Here is a 20,477-nt window from a genome sequence, read left to right on the forward strand (position 1 = left end):
AGTGTACTTTAATGTGGTTTTTATTTTATGATTATTATTTTCCCAGGCAACTGGGTTTAAGTAACATATTAAATGTCTGAGGGTGGATTTGAAATCAGGTCCTCCTATCTCCAGAGCTCTTGCTCTATACATTGTACCATCTAGCAGATCTAAGATTTTTAAAGGGATTTTTAAAAGAACATACCATAGATCTGAACTTCATGGTTCTCTTAAAGATTTTGACCTTGAATAATCACTGGTTTATGACCCTGTTAATTACTATCTCATTGCCACAACTCAAATTCTGCAATCTATTTTATTAATCCACATGATTTATTTCCTCCCTCGGTTTTATTTTACATCACAGTGAATCCATAGTTAAGAGTCTTTTTTCAGATTTTATCTGTTATATCTATTACTTTTCATATTTCTAAATTCATTTTAAATATCTGGACTAGCCAATGAGTCAATCCCTATAACAATATCATCAACAAAAATTTTAATAAAGAAAGAAAGGAAGACATATATATATATACATATATATATATATATATATATATATATATATATATATATATACACACACATATACATTCACACACCTACCTTCCTACACACACACACATACACACACACACACACACACATATATATATATATATACATACATGTATATATACACATATACCTACCTATATATATATATATATATATATGAGTGTATGTACATATAGATTAGATATAGAGATAGTTATAGATATATGGAGATGTAGGTAGGTATATGTATATGTGTTTGTGACTTCTTAAATATCTATAGCAAATGAATTTCCTTATTTACTTAATCATATTTATCCTTCCATTTATGAGGAAAAAAAGACGAAATATGAATTCCTGGGAGAAGCTATTCTTTGTAATATAGAAGCAGTATCATAAGGCTATTTCTCAAATAATAAGGAAAGCTACATATCATTTTGTATCCCTATGAAGTGTCCATGCCAAACACCATGTTTTGCTGTGGTTTGTTTCTCTTGTAGCTCCTATAGGCACTGATTACCCACTAGTATCTCACATTTTTTTTTTTCAAGTGTGGAATACTGTCCTGGAAACAAAATTGTTCTTCAAAAAAGATCTCCCAATTCACAAATTCTCCACTCATTAACCACCCCCTTACCCTGGAAGTCCCTGTCTTCCACTATAGAAAAAAAAACACTTCTTCAATAGGAATGCTCTTCAATGGTATCCTTTGCCCTCTTTTGAGCAGCCCACAGACGCTGTCCCAACAGACTATCAGGTTCTGTCTTTTTGTCTTGTGAAATCAGCTGCAATTAATTTGTATTTGGAATAGTAAACTTTTATTTTGAGGTAAGGACTGATTACTTTCCAAAAGAAACTCTTCTGACATTTTTTTAACTGAGTACTCCTAATTATCTTTGAATGTCTCTTAGGAAATGGAATCAGAGTTGAAGGCATTTGCTGCCCGCGAAGAGCACTTGCAATCTGACAGCACATTTTTGGTATTCATGTCTCATGGCATATGGGATGGTATCTGTGGGATAGCTCATGAAGAGAAAAACCCAGATGTGCTGGCCACTAATACCATCTTCCACACTTTCAATAATTATAATTGTCCCAATCTAAGAGGTAAACCCAAGGTTGTCATCATCCAGGGCATGCCGAGGAGGTAAGTGTTTGGCTATAAATTGATCTATATATATTCAATCATTGACAGTACCCTGAAGTATAGTTTATACTTTCCTTGGGACAGGGATTATAATTGAATAGCCTTTAATAATATACACTGATATGTTCTTCTATAAAGCTATTGTCCAACATAGATTCATTCTAGATTAAGTTTTGATCCCCACACTCCCACTCCCCCCATCTTCCAGTTTGGGAATACTATCCATTTATTGTCTCTTGAGTAGACATTGTCTTGGTAAAAGAAGAGTTATGGTAGGTCAGTAAATGAGAGAAAAGTCTCTTTCTGTGTGTGTGCATATGTTTGTATATGTGTGTGTTCGTTCATGAAATCTCTGATAGGGAATGCCTTGCTTTAATTAACGACTGTAATAGTTGTTTGTGATGAGGGACTAACAACTCATTTTTTTCCTCCAGACGGCAGAGGCATGATTTGGGTACAAGACAAAAAAGGATATTCTCCAGACCATATCGGATCCTTTCAAGTTAATAGGGAGTTTAACTTTTCATGTGATTCTATTAGAATGGAGCATGTGGAAAAGGACTTCATTGCTTTTTGTTCTACAACCCCACGTAAGTTCATTCTTAGAGAGGATTTTAGAGATCCTTCAACAGAGAATGATTTCATATAGTTTCCAATGTGTTGTGATACCTGGAATGTGTGCTGGATTAAAATCTAAAGTTGTTCCATTGTTTTACTGCTGTCCAATCCCATTTGGAGTTTCTTTGCAATGATAATGGAATACTTTGCCATTTCATTCTCCAGCTCATTTTATATCATAAAGGAAACTGAGGTAAACATGGTTCAGTGCCTTGCCCAGGGTCACACAGCTAGTAAGTATCTGAGATAATATTTTAATTTAGAAAGGTGAAGTTTGTTGACTTTAGGACTGTCACTATCCATTGGGTTACCTAGTTACCTAAAATCCAAAGACAAATTCAAATTCTACCAATTACTTTCTGTCAAAATTTTAGTCACATTGTTTTCTCTGGCCATTTTTCTTTATCTATAGAAAAGGAAGGTCTTGGACTGGATGAACCCCGATTGAAGTCCCTTCCTTATTTAAATCAATGATAAGTCTTAAAAGGGACAAGGAGTTTTAAGATAATAGAATAGATTTGAATCTAACTTCCTTCTAGTCATTACTCTGGGAATCTTGTCTCATTAGTCTTTTAAAGGGAGTTCTTAAAACAAATGGGTCAGAAATGAGGATTCAAGATTAAGATTTTCTAAGTACTTCCTTGGCAGTTAATATCACACAGAATCAAAACACATCACTTACTAAGTTAAGTCGTATGCTATGTGATAGCAGGATAATCCAGCCAATATCAATAATTGGTATTATAAACCTTACATGTGATAGTATCTTTGTCCATTTATTAGCAGCTATCATTGTCAAAAGATAAAGGGGGTGATTCCCACAAGTCTTTCATTTGTATCTAATTTTCTGGGAGATGCATTAGTGGGCGAACTAAGCATGTTTGAGAGTAAGCAATTGAAATGAAAAGTCTTCTAGGTTTGAGGTCAGAATCTTTGAGTTTGAATATGGATATGTATACATATATCTTTGTATCTTTGTATATATATATATATATATATATGTGTGTGTGTGTGTGTGTGCATTCATAAATATGCATATTCATATGTATATCTAAATATATACATATATTATCTGTATAATGTAAAGTCAATGTATATAATATATAAATTCATATATGTGTTTAAATATGTATAATACATATATGTTCTATTACATGTAATCTATATAGAGATGTAATATATAATATATAAATTATATACAATTATATATACAATTTTCACTCCACTTTCATATTCATCTTGATTACTTTATTTTTTCCTCTCCCTTTGGCCCACATTGTAATGTTTATAATAATTGATAAGGGCCTTAAACTAGACTTGGAAGAAATTTCAAAAGTAAATCACTTCATTATCCTCATTTTGCAAGAAAAAAATAACTGTAGTTCATACCAAGGGCAAAGAGATATTAAGCATTAGTGCTGAGATCGGAATTCATGTGTTGACTTCAGAGTTAGTGTTCATTCCTTGATGCTGAGCTACCTGAGGCAGCACCTTATTGTAGCGAGCTGTCGTCTCCAGAAGCTGCTGGATCGCTCTCTGGGAAGAGATCTGCTGTGTCTACTCAAATCTCTCAGACAGATTCTTCTTCCTGTAGTGAACCGTTGTCTCCAGGCAGTTGCTGTTAACTCTTGTCCTTAGAAGTGACTTCCCCTTCCTGCAGAGAGCCCCGTCAGGCCTGATGTAATGCAGAGAGTCTTCCTTCTTGAATCCTGGCTCTGAATCTCCTCCAGCTCTTATCCTTCTCCAGGCCGATCTGCCCTCTGCGCCCAGTGCTGTCTCTTTTTATCCTCCCAGAGAATGGGCGTGGGATAATGCAAGGGCTTCTGGAAGAACCACCCCAGCCAATGAGCTTGCCCCCTCTATCAAGTCAACCTGAGTTCTCACCTTGTAATTGTCCAGAAAACCTGAATTCTCACCTTGTCACCATCCAGACAACCTGAGTTCTCACTTAATAATCCTAACATCTCCCCCTTTCTTTTGCTTTTAGAACATAGGACAGTCATGACCTTGAAACATAAATCCATCAATATGGGAAGTATTACAGATAATTACATAAATGACCTTGAAACATAAATCCATCAATATGGGAAGTATTACAGATAATTACATGAATTACATAAGCACATAGTAACATAGTAACGTAACACATGCTAGAAGTATATAACATAATCATAAATTGAAAATTTATAAATGTCCATAAGTCCATTGTCCATTAGTCTCATCTTGTGTGAGGAAGTCCAATGATTCCTGCTGGTTTTAAAGTTCTTTAACAGTCTTCTTATTATCCATGCTCTTTCAGTGTCAGATGTTTCTTAGATCTTCTCCTTTATTTTGAGGTCTTTCTCTTTTTCTGTCTCTCTCTGATGGACAAGGCGAATATGACTTGTTGGCACCCATCTGATTCCTTCTCCTGCTGAAGAAATACAAGCAAACCCTCTCCCCCAGGCAGTTAACCTATCTAATTTCCTTCTATTTACCACTTTCTAAATCTCTTCTCATCATCTGACAATTACATTGGAGTTGTTTGCACTGGGCACGGCCCTGTTGGTTTAAAAGGCCTGTATTCTCCCCAAGTGTAATCCATTTTTGCAATCTGATTGCCTTTTGGCTCACTTATCAGGTAATCCCTTTCTACCATGTGATTGCTTTTCTGCTGATTGATTAAATCAGAGTCCTGGCCTTCTAAAGGGTCTTTAGGTGTAACATCAGCTGCCATCATGCCCCAAGTCTTTTTTGCCTGGGGCCCTGGACCTGGGCCCCTCATCCCATTTCCCTGAATTATTCTACACTCTGATGCCCAATGGAGTCCTCTGTTGCATTTTGGACATGGGGTTTTAGGTCTTCTCTCACCCTGTCTTCTCACTGTATCTCCATATCTACACTGAGCTCTTAGATGCCCAATTTTTCCACATTGAAAACATCTCTGAGTTTCTCTAGAAGGCCCTTGCCAGGAGGGACCCTGTCTTTCCACATTCATCATTGTCCGGGTGTAAAAAGCATTTGTTCCCACTGTAGCACAGCGTCTTATGATCTCCTCTAAAGGAGCATCTTTGTCTAATCCCCATATAATTCTTTTGCAAATCTCATTGGCATTTTCCTTAGCCAGATGTCTGGTCATTATTTCTGTAGCTGCATTTTCTCCAATAGTTCTTTTGACAGCAGTTTGCAAACGTCCCACAAAATCTGCAAAAGGTTCATTGGGACCTTGCTGTATTTTAGTGAAAGCCTCTCCACGATCTTTCTGTCCAGGAAGGACACCCCAAGCTTTTATTGCAGCCTTGGCAATTTGTTCATATATTGTCATGGTATAATCAGTCTGTTCTGAATTCTCTCCATACCGACCTTCACCAGCCAAGTGCTCAAAAGTGAATTGTGTGTTAACTCCTATTTCCAAATTGCATCTGACTTGAATTTTACATAATTCATGAAATTCCGAAAGCCATAATAAATTTTCTCCAGGTTCCAGGCATACCCTTGCTATGGATTTCCAATCATTTGGGGTTAGGACTTCATAAGACAAACCATCTAGTAACATTTTGACATAAGCTGATGTAGCCCCATAAAGGGTACAACCTTTTTTCAAATCCTTAATTTTATTCAAATCTAAAGGTGCATATCTTCTCATTTTATGACCTACAGAATCAATATTTTCAATCACAGGATATGCATGTATAAAATCACTTATATCCTGTCCTTCTCTCTTAGCTTTAACCAATGCTTTTTCTAATCTTGTCATAGGCTTAGGCTTCTTCACAGGCAATTCTGTTTGTGTTTCTGCCTCTTCCCCTCTTTCTTCCTCCATCTCTGAAGGTGGGGTTGATGTGGGCCTGTCAATAATCTGTTCTCTAGGCAGGGTTGAAGCTTCTTCAGGAGAATCATACCATAATTCCTCATTTAAATCCTCTTCCTCTAGGGAAAGATCTTGATCTTTCCTTTTTTCCTCACACTTCCTCCTCTGTTCATTTTTAGAACTTTTCCTTCTCCTACAACTTGCTTGATAGTTTAAGGCTAATTGAACTATGTTGTAGATATAAAATACTTCTGCAGAAATTGAACGAGGCCCATTTTTTGCTTGAAATTCTTTCATTTCATATCCCACTAGCTTCCATTTATCTACATCTATCTTTTCTTCCTCTAAGAACCAAGGGGATGTGCGTCTTAATGCAGCCAAGAGTTTAGCAATCTGTACCCAGGTTACAAGTAAACTCTGCTCCTCAATTATGTTGATTATACTCTCTATAGTACCACTCCTGAATGGGGGTGGAGCTGAGGTTGCTTCTGGGGCTGGGGTTGAGTCGGCTGAGGTCCAGGGATTGAATATAGCTAACATCTGCCCCATTTCGGCTATAAGAGATTCCTGGTTTATCCCTTAACAAGTTAAGTTCCTTATTTATCTATTAGCACGCTCACTTAATCTTTAACAAAGTTTCCTCGTTACTCACGGTTCTGGGTCAGAGAGACTGAGATCTAGATCGGAAGCTTTTCCACTGGAATCAGGACCGTGTCTGTCCCTGTTCGGGCGCCAAAATGCGAAGGTCTGGTCTAGCTCCTCTTGTCAGGATAAGCAAAAGTCCTTGCCCCACGTTGGGCGCCAAAATGTAGCGAGCTGTCGTCTCCAGAAGCTGCTGGATCGCTCTCTGGGAAGAGATCTGCTGTGTCTACTCAAATCTCTCAGACAGATTCTTCTTCCTGTAGTGAACCGTTGTCTCCAGGCAGTTGCTGTTAACTCTTGTCCTTAGAAGTGACTTCCCTTCCTGCAGAGAGCCCCGTCAGGCCTGATGTAATGCAGAGAGTCTTCCTTCTTGAATCCTGGCTCTGAATCTCCTCCAGCTCTTATCCTTCTCCAGGCCGATCTGCCCTCTGCGCCCAGTGCTGTCTCTTTTTATCCTCCCAGAGAATGGGCGTGGGATAATGCAAGGGCTTCTGGGAAGAACCACCCCAGCCAATGAGCTTGCCCCCTCTATCAAGTCAACCTGAGTTCTCACCTTGTAATTGTCCAGAAAACCTGAATTCTCACCTTGTCACCATCCAGACAACCTGAGTTCTCACTTAATAATCCTAACACCTTATTACTTTATATTATATTATATAATTTTATTATATTATTCATTATAATATTCAATATAAAATTGTTTCCAAAAACTATATGCTGCACTTTGGGTGCAATGTGGAGGTGGGCCAAGGCATTTTTAACACTCTTTGGCTAATTAGGAAGACTTGCTTGCAAATGAATTTGGGTGTCTTTTACTTATATTCCAACTATATTCCCTCTCATCTTCCACAAGGGAGAAATATAAATGCATGTAGAAGGAAAAGTTTATATCACCTCTGAAAGTGTTCAGAAATATAACTTTTCATCTTACCTAGTAATATGCCTTATCCTCTTTAGCCAAATTAACCTGTTCTCTATAAATCAAATCCAAAACAAAACTCAACCAATTTTTAATTCTGTAGTTTTGCTGTCTTTGTATGGCATGGTCTCCTATAATCCTAAGGGGATTGTTATTTTGGAATTAAATCTGGCATAATCTCTATCTACAATGGTAGTTTCTGTGTACATTAAGCACTAACCTGATTTAAGAATATAACATAAATGCGCTAGAAAAGTGAGTCAAATTAAGCTGGCCCACTCAATCTAGAAGTAGTTCTAGTTCTCTCTAAGTTAAATTCTAAAATGAAATCATGTCCCTGAATCTTAATTTCCTTTTATTTTCAGATAATGTTTCTTGGACAATTGATACAGTGGGCTCTGTCTTCATCAAGCAACTCATAGAGTGTTTCCAGAAATATGCTCACTGCTGGCACTTGGAGGATATTTTTCTTAAGGTTAGTCTCTTTTAGATGTCCTACTATAATCAATAGTCATTTGTAGGTTTCTTTGGGAACTCCAGAGATAAGTACTAAAGCCTTTCTTTCTGAGCATTTAAACTTCCTATGGAACTCCTAAACATCAATAATAGAACTAGGTAGGTTTTCTCATAAAAAAAAACTAATCAAATAGTTCTTTATCTTAATAATAAGGCTCATATAGGACTATCTGAAGAAGCTGAAATATGTGTAGTTACTAAAGAGAAAAACAGAAGGTTTCTCATTTACAGTACTCTGCTTTTATTTCTACCATGTTCATAAACCAAAATAAATTAAATTGCCTCTGCTAAGCTTCCATTCTCTTTATCTTTTTGTTAGTTTCCATAGGTCTCACACTTTGACATGCCTACTACACAAATATTACCTTTTAGTAATTCAAGCACTCATATTCTTGGGAATCCAACCTTGTTCCCATGTCTCCATGTTCCCAACCTTAAATTCCTACTACCTTTCTTTTTTTTAGCTTTTCCCACTTGCATGTAGAAACAACATTTTTTTCTAGTTATACATGCCAATTCATTGTTTAAAACATATTTCCTTATGAATCATGTTGGGAAAGAAAAATCAGAACAAAAAAAACAAAAACCTGTTAGAGTGAAAAAAAAAAAAAACAGAAAAAAGTGAATATAGCATGTATTGATTTACATTCAGTCTCCTTAGTTCTCTCTCTGGATACAGATAGTGATTTCCATCCAAACTTTATTGGGATTGCCTTGGCACACTGAACTTCTGAGGAGAATCAAGTGTTTTACATTTGATTATGTCATCATCTTGCTGTTACAGTGTACAATGAATTCCTGGTTCTGATTGTTTCATCAAGCATCAGTTCATGTAAATCTTTTCGAGGTTTTTAAAAATAAGCTTTTTCATCCTTTTTGTAGAACAATAATATTCTATTATTTTCACATAACATAACTTATTGATGGGCATCTACTCATTTTCCAATTCTTTGCCATCAAAAAAGGAACTCCTACAAATATTTACCCACAAGTGGGTCCCTTTCAGGCCTTTAGGATTTCTTTGGGATCCAGTAGTGGCACTGTTGGATCAAAGGGTATTCACAATTTTATAGACCTTTGGGCAGAGTTTCAAGTTGCTTTACAGAAAAATTGGATATTACCACAACCCCATCTCCAATGTATTAATGTCTCAGTTTTCCCACTCCCTTCTAGCAGTCAACATTATCAAATCTTGGCTATGTTGATCTTTTTACATTTAAAAAAATGTAATCAAAGTTGTTCATTTTGCATTTAATAATGTTCTCTAGTTCTTTTTTTTTTGGTCATAAATTCCTCCCTTTTTCAAAGATCTGATAGGAAAACTATCATTTGCTCTCCTAATTTGGTTATAGTATCAATCTTTATATTGAAATCATGTAACTATTTTGATCTTATTTTGGTATGGGGTGTGAGATAGGTCCATGCTGAGTTTCTGATATATTATTTTCCAGTCTTCCCAGGATTTTTTGTGAAATAGTGAATCCTTTTCTCAGGAGCTGGAGTTTGAGAGATTATCAGATACTAGATTACTGTAGTCATTGATTCTTTTGTCATATGTATATAGCCGATCCCACTTATTCACCATCTTATTTCTTAGCTACTACCGTATGTTTTTCATGATTACTGCTTTATAATAGAATTATGTATATATCAATATATATATAGATATATACTTATATATCTATATATATATTACATTAATTCCCTTTGATATTTGTGACTTTTTCTTCTTCCAGATGAATATTGATATTATTTTTTCGAGCTCTACTATAAAATAATCTTTTGGAAGTTTAATTGTTATGGCATTAACAAGTAGACCAATGTAGGTAGAATTGTGATTTTTATTATATTATTAGATTGGCCTACCAATGAGCAAATTATATTTTTCCAATTGTTTGGATATGACATTATTTGTGTGAAAAGTGTTTCGTAATTGTGTTCATATCTCGGTTCATCTCGGTAGATACATACCCAAATATTTTATTTTGTCTATGGTTATTTTAAATGTAATTTCTCTTTATGTTTTTGCTGCTGAGATTTGTCAGTAATATATAGAAATGCTGATAATTTATGTGGGTTTATTTTATAACTTGCAATTTTGTTAAAGCAATTAATTTTTTTCAAGTAGATTTTTGGATGATTCTCTAGGATTCTCTAAATATAGCTTTCTATCATTGGGAAAGAGTGGTATTTTTTCTCTTTGTTGTCCATTCTAATTCCTTTAATTTCATTTTCTTATTGTTAAAGCCAACATTTCTAGTACAATATTGAACAATAGTGGCTATAATGGGTACCTTTATTTCACCTCTGATCTTATTAGAAATGCTTCTAGCTTCTTCCCATTAAAACAATGGCTGCTGATAGTTTTAGATAGATGTTGCTTATCATTTTAAGGATAATTCCATTATTCCCATGCTTTCTCATTTTTAATAGGAATGGTACTGTATTTTGTCAAAAGCTTTTTCTGTGTCTATTGAGATTATCATTTGATTTCTGTTAATTTTGTCATTGATTTGGCCAATTATGACAATAGTTTTCCTGATAATGTATCTGACATTTCTGGTATAAATCCCACTTGGTGATATTGTGCTATCCTGCTGATAAGTTGCTTTACTGTCTTTGCTAATATTTTATTTAAATTTTTTGCATTAATATTCATTAGGGAAATTGTTTACTAATTTTCTTTCTATATTTTGCCTCTTACTGATTTAGGTATCAATATCCATATTTGTGTCACAGAAAAATTTGCTCAACATATCTAAGAGTACTAGATATTTTTCTAATTATGTAGATATGACTTTATTTGTGTGAAAAGTGTTTTGTAGTTTTGCTCATATAATTCCTGACTTTCCCTTGGCAGATAGATTCGCAAAAACTTTATACAATAGACAGTTATTTTAAATGGAATTTCTCTTTGTATCTTTTGCTATTGGATTTTGTTAGTGATGTATAAAAATGCTGATGATTTTTGTGGATTTATTTTATATCTTTTAACTTTGCTAAAATCGTGGATTATTTATAATAGTTTTTTAGTTGATTCTCTAGATTTCTCTAAATATACCATCATATCATCTGCAAAGAGTGATAACTTGGTTCCCTCATTACCTACTCTAATTCCTTTAATCTCTTTTTCTTGTCTTATTGCCAAAGCTACATTGAATGGTAATGGTGAGAGTGGGCAACATTGTTTCAATCTTGCTCTTATTGCAAATGGTTCCAGTTTATTCCCATTACATATTATGTTTGTAGATGGTTTTAAATAGATGCTACTAATTATTTTAAGGAAAAGTCCATTTATTCCTATATTTTATAGTGTTTTTAATAGGAAAGGATGTTGGATTTTATCAAATGCTTTTTCTGCATCTTTTGAGATGATCATATGATTTTTGTTAATTTGGTTATTGAAATAGTCAATTATGTTAATAATTTCCCTCATAAAAATCAGCCATGTATTCCTGGTATAAATCCCACATGATCATGATTTACTCTGTAATCTTTTTGCCAATATTTTATTTAAGATTTTTGCATCAATATTCATCAGGGAGATTGGTCTATAATTATCTTTCTCTGCTTTTGTCCTACTTGGTTTAGGTATCAGTACCATGTCTATGTCATAAAAAGAATTAGATAGGAGTCCTTCATTCCTTATTTTTTCAAATAGTTTTTATAGTATTGGAGTTAATTGTTCTTTAAATGTTTGGTAGAATTCATAAATAAATCCATCTGGTCCTGAGCAGTTTTTCTTAGAAAATTGATTAATAGCTTGTTCTATTTCTTTTTCTAAAATGGGACTGTTTAAGTAATTTATTTCCTCTTCTGTTAACCTGGACAATGTATATTTTGTAGGTATTCCTCCATTTCACTTAGGTTATAAAATTTATTGGCATAAATTTAGGCAAAATAACTCTCTAATTTCTGCTCTAATTATTGCTCTAATTTCTTCTTCATTGGTGGAAAACTCTCCCTTTTCATTTTTAAGACTAACAATTTGATTTTCCTCTTTTTCTAATTAAATTTACTAACGATTTATCTATTTTGTTGTTTTTTTTTCATAAAACCATCTCTTAGTTATATTCAGTAGGTTTTGTTTTACTTTAAACTTTATTAATCTCTCCTTTTATTTTTAGAACTTCAAGTTTGATATTTGATTGGGGGGGTTTAATTTGTTCTTTTTCTAGCTTTTTTAGTTGCAAGCCCAATTTATTGATCTTATCTTTCTCTATTTTATGCAAGTAAATGTCCAGAGATATAATTTTCCCTTTATTACCACTTTGGCTGCAACCCAGAAATTTTGGTATGTTGTCTCATTATTGTCATTCTTTTTGATGAAATTATTGTGTCTATGATTTCCTGTTTCACCCATTCATTCTTTAGGATGAGATTATTTGGTTTTCAATCACTTTGTCCTATTTTCCTCTTACCTTTTATTGAAAGTAATTTTTTATTGCATCATGATCTTAAAAAATGCATTTACTATTTCTGCCTTTCAGCATAAATTTGTGGTCTGTATGTCCTAATATATAGTCTATTTTTGTATTGGTTCCATGAACTGCTGAGAAGAAAGTGTACTCCTTTCTTTGTCTATTCAATATCCTCCAAAGATCTATCATACCTAGCCTTTCTAATATTCCATTTACCTCTTTAACTTCTTTCTTATTTATTTTGTGGTTTGATTTATCTAGTTCTGAGAAAGGAATGTTGTTATCTCCCACTATTATAGTTTTGCTCTTTATTTCTTTCTGAAGCTCTTTTAACTTCTCCTTTAGGAATTTATATGCTACACCACTTGTTGCATATATGTTTATTATTGATATTACTTCATTATCTATGGAACCCTTTAGCAAGATACAGTTTCCTTCCTTATATCTTTTAATCAGATCAATGTTTGCTTTTTCTTGATCTGAAATTAGGATGGCTACTCCTGCTTTTTTTTTTTTCCTTCACCTGAACCATAATAGATTCTGCTCCAGCCTTTTGCCTTTACTCTGAATGTATCTCTCTTCTTTAAATGTGTTTCTTGTAAACAATATATTGTAGGCTTCTGGCTTATAACCCAGTCTGCTATTTGCTTATGCTTTATGGGAGAGTTCACCCCATTCACATTTATGGTTAAAAGCACTATTTCCTGCCATTTTATTAACCCCAAATTATACTTTTCTGTTTCCTTTTCCACTTTCCCTCATCCCTGGTATTTTACTTATGAACATTACTTGCCTCAAGCATTCCTTCCCCTTGAGAGACCCTCTCCCTTTCTTATAGCTTTTCCAACTATTTCTGTTTTCACTTCTATTTAGCATCCCCCTTCCCTGTTTCCCTCCCCCCTTACCTTTCTATAAGGTGAGAGAAGTTTCTCGGTGAAACCAAATATGTCTAGTATTTTTTTTTTTTGAGCCAAATCTGATGAAAGTAAGATTTACATAATGTTCATCAGTTCATCACACTCCTTTGTTTACCTCAATTATAATAGGTTTTATTTGCCCCTTCCTGAGATGTAATTTTCCTTATTTTACCTCCACTTTCCTCTTTTTTTTCTGGTACAATACCCTTTCCAACTCTAGTTTATTTTTTATATTATAACAGTAAAATCAGATTATATATGCACTCTCTATGCATGCCAGTAACAGAAATACAGTTCTCAAGAATTATTTTCTTTTTATCTTTTTATGCTTCTCTTGAGTTCTATATTTGGAGGTCACACACTTTTTTTTTTTTTGTTTAGCTCTGGTGTTTTCATTAGAAAGCTAATTTACCTGTTTTAGGTGGAATGTCTACCTTCTTCCCTGAAAAAAAAAAAAAAAAAGTTCAGTTTAGTAGGGTAATTTGTTCTTGGCTGCATTCCAAGTTCTTTTGCCTTTTAGAATATTAGATTCCAGGCTTTTAGATCCTTTAAAGTGAAAGCTGCTAGATTCTGGGTAATCCTTATTGTGGCTTCTTGGTAATTGAATTGTTTCTTTCTGGCTGCTTGGAATATTTTTCCTTGGTCTAATAGTTCTGAACTTTAGCCATTATATTCCTTGTTGTTTTAATTTTGGGGTCTCTTTTAGGAAGCATTTGGTGAATTTTTTCAATAGCTATTTTATCTTCTGATTCTATGGCATCTAGGCAGTTCTTTTTGATGATTTTATGAAAAATAGTGCTAGACTCTTTTTTTTATCATAGTTTTTGTGAAGTCCAATAATCCTTAGATTGTGTCTCCTAATTCTATTTTCAAGGTATGTTGTTTTTCCAATTAGGTATTTTAATTTTTTTTAATTTTTTTTTTTGTTTTGTTTGACTAATTCTTGTTGTCTCATTGAGTCATTCATTTCCATTTGCTCAGTTCTGAATTTCAGTGAACCATTTTCTTTATTTACTTTTTTTTTTTTACTTCTTTTTGTATTTGTCCAATTGAATTAGTAAATGCATTGTTTTGTTCTATGAAATTTTTTTCCATTTCACAAATTTTGTTTTTTAAGGAGTTACTTTCTTTTTCCATTTCACAAATTCTGTTTTTAAGGAGTTATTTTCTTTTTCTGTTTCCCAAATTCTGTTTTTTGGGAATTGTTTTCTTTTTCCATTTTATCAAATCTATCTTTTAATGAGTTGTATGCCTTTTCCAAACCATCTTGCAAAATTTTCCTTTCTTTTCCCCATTTTTCTTCTAGCTCTCTTTTAAGATCCTTTTTACTTTCTTTTAGGAGAGCCTTGTATAATGAGGACTAGATTAAATCACCTTTTGGGCCTTCATCTGGAGATGATCTGCTTTCAGTCTCTTTAGGGTTTTAAATCTGTTCTATTTTACCATAAAAACTGTCTATTTTCTAAATTCTGTTTGCTTTTTTACTAATTTTAAGAAAATGTTAAGGTCTGCTTTTAGGGCAGGGAAGGTTGTCCAAGTTTCCTCTACAAGCAGCAGTGGCTGTGCTCATTCAGTACTGACTCACTTCCAGTGCTGGGTGGGCTTGGCCAGGTCCCTTGAGATTCTGGCGTTTCAGGGTTCACTACTTACTTTTTGTGTTTGTGTTGGATGTTTTATAACTTCTCTGCTGATCTATTGGCTTGCTACCATGACAGATTAGGCAACACTGCTGTAGATTCCTGTCTGTAGATTATTTGCCATGTGGAGCTCCCACTGCCCATGAAGTCCTCATCAACCCGGCTCTGTGCTGTCTGTGCTGGTGACTGTGCTTGGCCTGCTTGGACTGCCTCCCTCCATTTCTGATTGAAACAGACCTTTTCTGGCAATCTCTTGAAATTATCTTCTGCTGGTAATTTGTTGCACTCCTAATATTCATGGATTCTGCCAGTAAAGAGCTAATTCTGAGGCTGAATTTGCTAATTAGTCTGAGGGTTGCAAGAGAAGGTCAGAAAGAAATGTGTGTCCTCTCTGCCAACTTGGCTCCATTCCCTCCCCTCATATGATCCTAACTCCAAGGCACCCCAGTATTAGAAAGGAGAAACTTGTATTAGGTACTATTTATAATGTTACCATCTGAAAATTTAAACAAAACAAAGCAAATCACACAACTCATCAATAGAATTTATGTCTTCCTTTAAGGTACGGAATGCATTTGAGACTCCAGAGAAAGTTGCCCAGATGCCCACAGTGGAAAGATTATCTTTGACAAGACGATTTTACCTCTTCCCAGGAATTTAATGCTATGAAAAGGAAATAGCAGCTATTGACAACACAGGTAAATTGATCCAGGGGATTAAAAAAAAAATTAAATTACTTAGCTTTTATTCTGGAATTCAAAAGCACACAGATAAAAAGTGGTATAGTGTTGACTTTTGTTAGCTCCAGTAGCCTATGTGGAAATTATTTATTTGACCTGAGTCATTATGTGTCTGTGTAGATGAGAGCAATTCAATATGAATGAATGAAGCATTTGTTAAGCACATATGTGTAAAGCACTGAGGATACAGAAAAGTAAGATAACCCCTGCTCTCAAGGAGCTCACATTCTTTTTAGAATAACACAAATGGAAGATTTGAGCTGAAAATCAGATGTGAATGTCTCACAGTACTTAGAAAGAAGTGGCAAATCAATTGTAAATGTTTTCTTAATGTTATTATTTAATATAACTTTTTCCAGAATTCTTGGGTTAATTGTTTTGGGGAGTTCTCATCAGCATTTGAGGGAAGGAGGTAGTCAGATTGGTATTGTTTGCTTTCCTGGCTCATGATGCCTCCTCTCTCTCCTTTATATCTCAGCTAAGGAGACTTGATTGATCTCTGAGTGTGGTGCCTATTGGGGAAGGCTGATCCATTTTCCATAGGAGTTGCTTCTCTGAGTGATAGTTGTGAGGGATGGGATGGAACCAGAAATGGTGCTTTGGAAGTTATTGACACTGTCAGAGGTCCTGTGCTTCTATTTTGGTGGCAATTGGTTAACAGTTCTTATTAAGGGTGATGGGAAAGATGGTTGTATTCTCCAAAATATTTTTCCCTTTGATGATGGCTATGGGAATCAGCCTGGGTCTATTGGGTTTATCATTCTCATCTGTCCACATCAGCATCTGAAGCAGATGGTAGTCATGCTAGTGGTGGTTTTTCTTGCTGCCACATGCTACTTCCTGTCTCCCCCTCCTAAAGCCTTACTGCTTCAGGCTTTCTGCTTTTCCTGCTCTATATATCACATTTATTTGGCAGTGGGGGGGGGGTGATTTCAGATACTGTAATCTTACAACTTTCACCTAATCAATGAGAGGCCAATATTGAGATTTTGAATTACTCATATCAGACTATGAATGGAAAGTTATTTTGATGATTACAAGCTTGACCATAAGACCACATAGCAGCCAGTGATAGTCTTACTCTCCCAAGGTTCTGTAAATATTCTCCTCTCTCTGATTTGTGTTCTAGAGTAATAATTTGTAGGATGATTCTAATGTGGAAAGAAAATTAATTTTATTAAATTTTTTAATATAAAAGAGTAAAAACCTTTATTTTGCCCAATATAAATCTAGTCAGGGATAAATATCAGCTGCTAGTGTGTTCAAGGAAGACTAATACCTCTGATGTGAGGGCTGCTTTTCATCTTGGATTTCTATCTGATTTTCCCAATTTTCACCTGTGGCTCCAAGAAGCTATAGCCTTCACAGGGATTATAACCTGCTAAACTATTTTGACAGACAGGCTGAGGATAACTAAGTGGTCTCAAAACTCATCAGTGAGTTAGGGAGATGTCTACCTCAAACATTTAAAGACTTCCTGATGGAATAGGCAGATGAGGAAAATTTGTTCTAATACCCATGAAGGCAGCTGAAGCAGATTCTGTGGAGTGCTCAGAACTTGTTTAAACAATGAAGATATCAAGGCCATCCACTACATTTTCAGCCATAAATAATCATTTTGACTCTACTCCACTAGTCTGTGATGAGTATGGAAGAGAGAGTGAGGCTGATGATTTAGTGTAACTCTGCCTTCCTTAAAAGCAATTTATTCATAAATCATAAAGCATCATCCTTATCACTTCACCATTTTTGAAAAGAAATCTAAGATGTATAAATTTAGAAAATCCATTCCAAATACTTATATGAAAAACGTGTACTTAACCTGTGGTAGAGCATTCCAAACTTGTATTGGTCTGATCAGCCACAATCAGGCAAACTGTTACTTGACTCTAATAGTGATAACACTTTGATTTTGGAGAAGGACATCAAGCAAACAACCAAAAGAATAAGTGTTTTATGTAATACAAAATGCTCCACAAGTACTTATAGGAAACAAGCGCAACTCACCAATAACTACTATGGGGAGGGGGCAGTTTGTAGTGTTATGGAAGAGGTAACAGAGCCTTTCTCATCTGCTATTCTGTCATTTGCTTCATGTTCTTATAAGAGGATGGATTTTGTCTTTTGTTTGGCTGCACCCTAGAGCCCAAGCAATAAAAGAGTAAATATGAAAATTGAAAGTGAGCTTTCCTTTATCAATGAAAATGACTGTCTATTCTAAATGAAATTTTTCATATTATGAAAGGAAAGATGAAGTGATCCTTTTTCCTGCTATCAAAGTCCTCTCACAACATTCATAGCCCCAACTTCTCTGAGAGAAATATGAATGATGCTACAATTTATGAAGGCCATAATACTCATCATCTTATCAAATAGGGATGACATAATCATTATGTTTTTTATGTGGAGATCCAAGGTGGGGATTGGCCCTGTGGCATAGATTGGTCTTCTTATAATGCCTTCTTGTAATACTCTTCTTTCTCTCTTTTATCCAGGAAGTAATATGCTACACAATTCTGAAGTGCCTGATTCTTCCAGAGATGCCAAATGCAGAATTTTTTCCCAAACTTATCCCCTCCTATGCCCCTGCCCACATTTCTACTTTCATACTTTCCCTCATGCTTTTCCCTAAAATTTGAAATACTCAGGTCAAATGTAATTCATTCAAACATGAAGTCTGATGTCCTCTAAGAAGATTTTTCAAACTAATTCACTTCTTGTTCAAGGTACTTAAAAGCATCTTTTCATTTTACCTCATATAATGGTTTTTACTATAACCTACAACCCATTTTATTGCTTAATATGAAAATATCTTAATTTAGAACAATCAATACCTTGATATCAGGAATAATGCCCTGTCTTTTTTGTTAATATTTTCTCTATGTGTTAAAATTAAGTGTTGACTAAAAAGGGGGACTTTACTGTGCTTTTTATTTACAACATAACTACAACTTTTTAGAAAATTGATCAGTTTTCTTTTGGTGTTTTCAGACAAAAATTATCACAAAAGTGATCACTGGACCAGTGCATATTAAGGTCAAAGGACACTTAGATAATTAAGATAGCTATTTGTGCTTATAATATATCTATGTCCCCTAATACTCCAAATATCAGTTATTTTCCAAAGAAGGTTATTGGGAAGAATTTATTATTTGATTGTAAGTTCTTTGAGAACATGGTCTGTCTATATAACTTTGTATCCCCAAAGACCAACAAGTATCTTGTACATTTTAATTATTTTGGGCTATTCCTGTGATTAAATTATCATGAGGAACTCTCAGTGAGGTAACTCCCTTTACTAATTCAAATCAGTCAAGTAGTGAACAACAAACCATAAGCATTTAATAAAAAGTAAATACATGGTTTTTACAATTGATCTGTAACTTATAGTGTCAAAAAGTCACTGAAAAGAAAGATGACATTGTAAGGATCACATTGACAAAATTCATTCAAGGAAGGACTTGAACCCAGATATTTCTACTATGAAGCTATAAATATCCACTAGACAGCTTTTATTCTTGCCCTATATATAATGGCCATTTTAAATGTTTACTGAATTGAATTTGATAAATTTTAGAATGGGTAGAATGTAATTCATTAATTCTATTCATGACAAACTCATAGGATTATCTGAGATCTTGAAATAGGGCTGTGTACCTTGATGTTATCCTCACCCATTCTATCCAAATGATAAGCTCCAAACTTTCTGATTAAATTTCCTCTACAATTCTTTTAGGTTTTGTTTTCTTTTTAAAATATATTTTTTATCTTTTACTTTTATCTCATCTATATATCTCCCATATTTCTCATGTTCTATTTTAAGGGCTATCCTTTATGCATCAAATGAAAAAGTTTACATATCAGCAAAACAGACAATAAAAATGTAATATCTGATATTTCAAAATCATCAATTTGCATCTCTGCAAAAATGGAAAAAGAAGTATAACTGAGTCCTCAAATATGTTCACTATTCTCCATGATACTGATATTGACTTCTTGTGGTCAATCACTGTGAGTGTATACACATTCATACATACACACATCATACATAACTTTCTTACACAACAATGCTTTCTCTTTCCATAAGACATTCTTTATAATATCCTCAAACTAAAGTGACTTCTTTTTTTCCATTATCTTTCTAGCTTTTTAGCTGTTTTATATGTGTTCTCTCCTCTCATCAGAATCTTATCTTCCTAAAGGGACTACATTTCTTTTTGGTTCTATTTGTATTTCCAGCATTAAGTACACTACCTGTCACATAGAAAATACTTAATAAATGCTTGTTTCTTTATTGCCTGTTACATAATTATTATAGTAGTCCTTGAATATTATGAAAAAAAAAACAAATTAAGGACCATGCAATTGGAACTAACTTCTGAAGTCTTATGAAAAGAATGAAAAAGTCACCAGATGGCACAGTGGATAGACCACTACTTCTAGAGTCAGGAGGATCTGAGTTCAAATTCAGCCTTAGAACTTAATACTAGCTATGTGACTTTGGATAAGTCATTTAACCCCAATTTTTTGAAAGAAAGAAAGAAAGAAGAAAGAAAGAAAGAAAGAAAGAAAGAGAAAGAAAGAAAGAAAGAAAGAAAGAAAGAAAGAAAGAAAGAA

The 20,477-nt window shown here is 34.3% G+C and overlaps 1 protein-coding gene across 2 annotated transcripts in view; it reads left to right on the plus strand.

The window, feature by feature from the left end:
* The window catches only part of LOC141563384 (caspase-12-like), a 35,306-nt gene extending 15,542 nt beyond the window's left edge, over positions 1 to 19,764 (plus strand). For both annotated transcript variants that reach the window (XM_074304380.1, XM_074304381.1), the window contains 5 exons: positions 1,425 to 1,660; positions 2,095 to 2,250; positions 7,995 to 8,104; positions 15,683 to 15,818; positions 18,356 to 19,764. In XM_074304380.1, coding sequence (XP_074160481.1) covers positions 1,425 to 1,660; positions 2,095 to 2,167 — 309 coding nt within the window. In that variant the 3' untranslated portion in view covers positions 2,168 to 2,250; positions 7,995 to 8,104; positions 15,683 to 15,818; positions 18,356 to 19,764. The remainder of the gene's footprint in view (positions 1 to 1,424; positions 1,661 to 2,094; positions 2,251 to 7,994; positions 8,105 to 15,682; positions 15,819 to 18,355) is intronic.
* The last annotated feature ends 713 nt before the right edge of the window (positions 19,765 to 20,477 follow it).

Source organism: Sminthopsis crassicaudata, chromosome 3 (genome assembly GCF_048593235.1).
Source record: "Sminthopsis crassicaudata isolate SCR6 chromosome 3, ASM4859323v1, whole genome shotgun sequence".
Lineage (NCBI taxonomy): Eukaryota > Metazoa > Chordata > Mammalia > Dasyuromorphia > Dasyuridae > Sminthopsis > Sminthopsis crassicaudata.